General features: G+C 38.1%; 1 protein-coding gene across 1 annotated transcript in view; it reads left to right on the top strand.

The window, feature by feature from the left end:
- LOC143275390 (sodium/potassium-transporting ATPase subunit beta-2-like) overlaps positions 1 to 5000 on the top strand; it is a 23054-nt gene that overhangs the window by 9227 nt on the left and 8827 nt on the right. Inside the window, exon 2 of the mRNA XM_076579463.1 lies at positions 3779 to 4027. Within this exon, the coding sequence (XP_076435578.1) occupies positions 3779 to 4027 (249 nt within the window). The remainder of the gene's footprint in view (positions 1 to 3778; positions 4028 to 5000) is intronic.

The following is a 5000-nucleotide window of genomic DNA, read 5'->3' as shown; positions in this document are numbered from 1 at the left end:
CTGTGTATATATCTCTCTCTGTATCTCTCTCTCCCCCCCCTCTCTCTCTCTACCTGTATCTGTGTGTGTGTGTGTGTGTGTGTGTGTGTGTGTGTGTGTGTGTGTGTGTGTATCTCTGTATCTCTCTCTCTCAGTCTCCCTCTCTGTCTGTATCTCTCTCTCTGTCTCTGTCTCTCTGTATCTCTCTCTCTCTCGCTCTCTCTCTGTATCTCTGTCTCTGTCTCTCTCTGTCTCTGTCTCTCTGTCTCTCTGTATCTCTCTCTCTCGTTCTCTCTCTGTATCTCTGTCTCTGTCTCTCTGTATCTCCGTATCTCTCTCTCTGTGTGTATCTCTGTCTCTCTCTGTGTATCTCTGTATCTCCCTCTCTCTCTCTCTGTTTCTCACTGTTGCAAACCACTCAGAGATTCAAGATTCAAGATTTAAAGATTGTTTAATCGTGTATAGGCCAAGGCCCCTTATGAAGGGGTATGTGAACATTATATTAAATAAACTCGACATAATTTATTATGTCTACACGTGACACACTGTCAAACGAAAAATATAGATATATACAGATGGGGTATGGACTTACGGTCTTCTGTGTGTCTACGTCTTCTGAATTAATTTCAGACTTTTCGAACAGGTTTGACACAAACGTGCCAATGGGTGTTAAGTAAGATATGTTTTTAGCTCTTTTGGGGAAGTTGTTTTCGGATGTAATTTTTACTTCCTCTGAAGTATATTTTTCAGTTGTTGAGCTTCTCAATACGTATTTAGCACATGCGAGGTTTCGGTATTCATCTAAAGGTAGTACTCCAATAGGACATTTGTTATAGTTGTTTGATGTTGGCGTTTATAACGTTTCCATTTTCCCTAGCGTTGTCTCTCCCTATTCACCCTCCACACATACACACACTTTTACCCCCCACCCCCTCCCACAACCCCTACCCCCACGGTTTTTTTTTTTTTTTTTTTTTTTTTTTTTTTCCGTCTAATATCACTTCAAGTGGAAAGACGTTAAACTGAAGACGAACGAAATATAGCTAAATTGCACTCAGTTACAAGGACAGCAACAATGAACATTCTTACTAAGTAACAATTTCTCGGAATTTGAAAGCTTTGTATAAAATTTAAAAAAAAGAAAGAAAAAAAAGAAGAGAAATTTCGAGCAGTTTCAGAGGAGTTTGAAGACATTAATAAGTTCAGTTTAAACATTTTACGTTATCTAAAATATTCAGGCTTTAATAATTCTTCTCGAATATCCCTCAAAGCTGGACAACAATGAACGATATGCATGTAGTTTTCTTGTGAATCTTTACATAATGGACAAATTAAATTACTGCCATTACAATTTCTGTATATATAATGATGGACTGTTAAAAACCACTCACAGAGAGAGAGAGAGAGAGAGAGAGAGAGAGAGAGAGAGAGGGAGAGAGAGAGATGTTCACAAGTATGATGTACCCTAACCAGCTCACAATTAAACCCTACACCCCACCCCCACCCCCAGCTCTAGGTACCTTTTGAGCGATAGCATTCAAATGTGAAAATTAATCAATACTTTAACAAAATATCTCCAAAATCCCCCAATATCGTGTGAAATGACATTTGAAAAAAAAAAAAAAAAAAAAAAAAAATCCTTCCTTCACAAGTATCTTCTTCTTCTTCTTCTTCTTCGTTCGTGGGATGTAACTCCCACGTTCACTCGAATGTACACGAATGGGCTTTTATATCTATGACCTGTTTTTAGTATCCTGCCATGTAGGCAGCCATACTCCGTTTTCGAGGGTCTTCACAAGTATGTTTTTGTTCTTTTTTTGACTCGCCTTCTTAGTTGATTGAAGGCCGTTATTACACTGATCGGACAAAAAGAAATACATACATACATATATATATATATATATATATATATATATAGATGGGCAGGTGGGTAGGTAGGTAGGTAGGTAGGTAGGTAGGTAGATAGATCAATCAATCAATCAATCAAAAAGTTGTTGGGTTTTTTTGTGTTTTTTTAAACAAACAACGTTGTAATTGTTCTTGTCCATGTTTTTTTGTCTCTCAACTGTCTCTCTGTCTCTGTCTCTGTCTTTCTGCTGGATGACCACAGCAAGTGAATCTTTGTTCAACAACCCTGTTTTTTGTTTTGTTTTTGTTGTTGTTGTTGTTATTAATAATAATATTTTATTTTCATTTCAAGCATAAGAAATCTCTAAGCGCTTTGCAATCCAGTACCTAAAGTGAAACAAGAAAGCATATAAAAAGTAGTAGAAACATAAAACAGAATCACTACCATTATAAAAAAAACACAATGCATAAAACTCACAAAGTAACATTCTCTTAATTATACCACAACTGTTACACTCCAAAACACACACACACACACACACACACACACACACACACACACACACACACACACACACGATTAAACGGCTGAGATAACAGCAATTTTCCCTTAATATGCGTACTTGTAAAAAAAGGAGCATAATTGTAATTTGCATGCCATAGATTTTGTAAAAAATTGTAAAATAATGTTTTGGAAAGAAAAGGTAAAAGGGGTAAAAATCGGCGGTCATTCTCCATTTTGAACCACACCACCACCACCATCCATCTACCTACCCACATTTCTCTCTCTACTCACCCATCACACACACACTCACATTGCCATGAGCCTGCTGTTGTCTTTGTTGTTGTCAGTTTATTATATTATTAATTACGATGTATTGTTACGGTGTTGCTGTATTTGTCATTGGTATTGTCTGTATTATTGTTCCTGTGTAGCTGTAATACTTTAATTGTCACTGTTGTTTTGTCAGTTTATTATATTATTACTTACGATGTATTGTCACAGTGTTGCTGTATTTGTCATTGGTATTGTCTGTATTATTGTTCCTGTGCAGCTGTAATACTTTAATTGTCACTGTTGTTTTGTCATCTTGTGGTAGTTATGACATTGCTGCGATTCTGTAATGATTGTCATGGTTATTGTCAGTTTATTACACAACTCACGATGAATTTTTGCAGTGCTATTCTAGTGGCTTCTTTTTTTTCTTTTTCTTTTTGGTTTCTTGTGTGTGTGTGTGTAATCTATTTTTCGATTTATTTATCTATTATACATTTTTTTAAAGCAATTGTCATGGTTTATTGTCAGCTTATTAGACAACTCACAATATGTCATTGCAGTGATGTTCCAGTTTTTTTGTGTTATGTTGTTGTTGTTGTTGTTTTGTTTGTTTTTTCCTCCTTTTTTTTCTCATAGTTACTGTCATGGTTATTTCCAGATTATCACACACACAACTCAACAACGAACGGTAACTGTGTATTGTATTGTATTGTATTTCTCTTTTTGTCATAACAGATTTCTCTGTGTGAAATTCAGGCTGCTCTCCCCAGGGAGAGCGCGTCGCAACACAACAATGCCACCCAATGTTTTTGTATTTTTTTCCTACGTGCAGTTCTTTTTGTTTCTTGTTTTCCTATCGAAGCGGATTTTTCCACACAATTTTGCCATGAGGAACAACCCTTTTGTGTGCTGTGGGTTCTTTTACGTACGTGCGCTAAGTGCATGCTAGCACACGGGACCTCGGTTTATCTTCTCATCCAAATGACTAGCGTCCAAACCACCACTCAAGGTCTAGTGGAGGGGGAGAAAATATAAAAAATAAAAAATAAAAATAAAAAATCGGTGGCTGAGCAGTGATTCGAACCAGCGCGCTCAGATTCTCTTTGCTTCCTAAGGCGGACGCGTTACCTCTTAGGCCATCACTCCACATAATCATTTCGTTGTTCGTTACAGTGCTGCTGATCGGATGCTACACAGCCGTGCTGGGAGCCCTGGTTATACTCTTCGTGGTCTTCATGGCCCTGTTCTACTGGATCGTGGACTGGAACTACCCCACCCTCCAGGGCCCTGCCGCCATCCTGCAGACGCCGGGCATTGGGTTCAGACCCCAGCCGGACCTTCAGAGCAACGTCGTCCGATTCGTCAAAGGCGACGTGGCCACCTATCGTCATCATCTTGATCAGCTGGAGGCGTATTTGAAATGTGGGTGTGTTCGGGGATGTTGGGGGGAATAGCATATAATATGTGTGTGTGTGTGTGTGTGTGTGTGTGTGTGTGTGTGTGTGTGTGTGTGTGTGTGTGTGTGTGTGTGTACGACTGTGCATATTTTATTTTTCATCGTGTATTATTGATTTGTCATGTTCTTCTTCATCTTAAGCTTAGGTAATGTCGTGTGTGTGTGTGTGTGTGTGTGTGTGTGTGTGTGTGTGTGTGTGTGTGTGTGTGTGTGTGTGTGTGTGTGTGTGTGTGTTCTGTGTTCTGTGTGTGTGTGTGTGTTTGTGTGTGTGTTCTGTGTTCTGTGTGTGTGTGTGTTCTGTGTTCTGTGTGTGTGTGTGTGTGTGTGTGTGTGTGTGTGTTCTGTGTGTGTGTGTGTGTGTGGGGGGGGGTCTGTTTTCTGTGTGTGTGTGTGTTCTGTTTTCTGTGTGTGTGTGTGTGTGTTCTTTAATACTGCAGTGTTATTACTGTTGTTAGTTTTTAGGTATTGAGTGTTGTATTTTAATCCCAGGGTGTGCCTAGTTTTTTAGTATAGGACAAGGAGTTTTCATTTATTCATTTATTTATTATTATTATTATCATTGGTAGTTGTAGTGGTGGTGGTGATTGTGGTGGCAGTAGTAGTGGCAGTGGTAGTATCATTGTTGTTATTATTATTACTGTTGTGGTTATCATTATTATTATTGTTATTATCATCATCATTATTATTACTATTATTGATATTGTTATTGTTGTTGCCATTATTTATGTATTCGATTATTTGATTATTCATATATGTTATAAACTCTCCTTGATTTGGGGGCTTATTTATTATTGTAAACTACTTGTTTATATTTGAAGGTCGTTTTACACGTTTTTAGTGATTTTTTTTTTTTTAACGAGTGTGAAATGGAGACTGGTGGCGGACGCATGGATATTTGATTCAGCTGAGATTGTGTGCTTCTGAGCGTATGCAAATCAG

The sequence above is a fragment of the Babylonia areolata genome, chromosome 30 (genome assembly GCF_041734735.1).
Source record: "Babylonia areolata isolate BAREFJ2019XMU chromosome 30, ASM4173473v1, whole genome shotgun sequence".
Lineage (NCBI taxonomy): Eukaryota > Metazoa > Mollusca > Gastropoda > Neogastropoda > Buccinidae > Babylonia > Babylonia areolata.
This window is presented reverse-complemented; position numbering and strand designations above follow the sequence as displayed.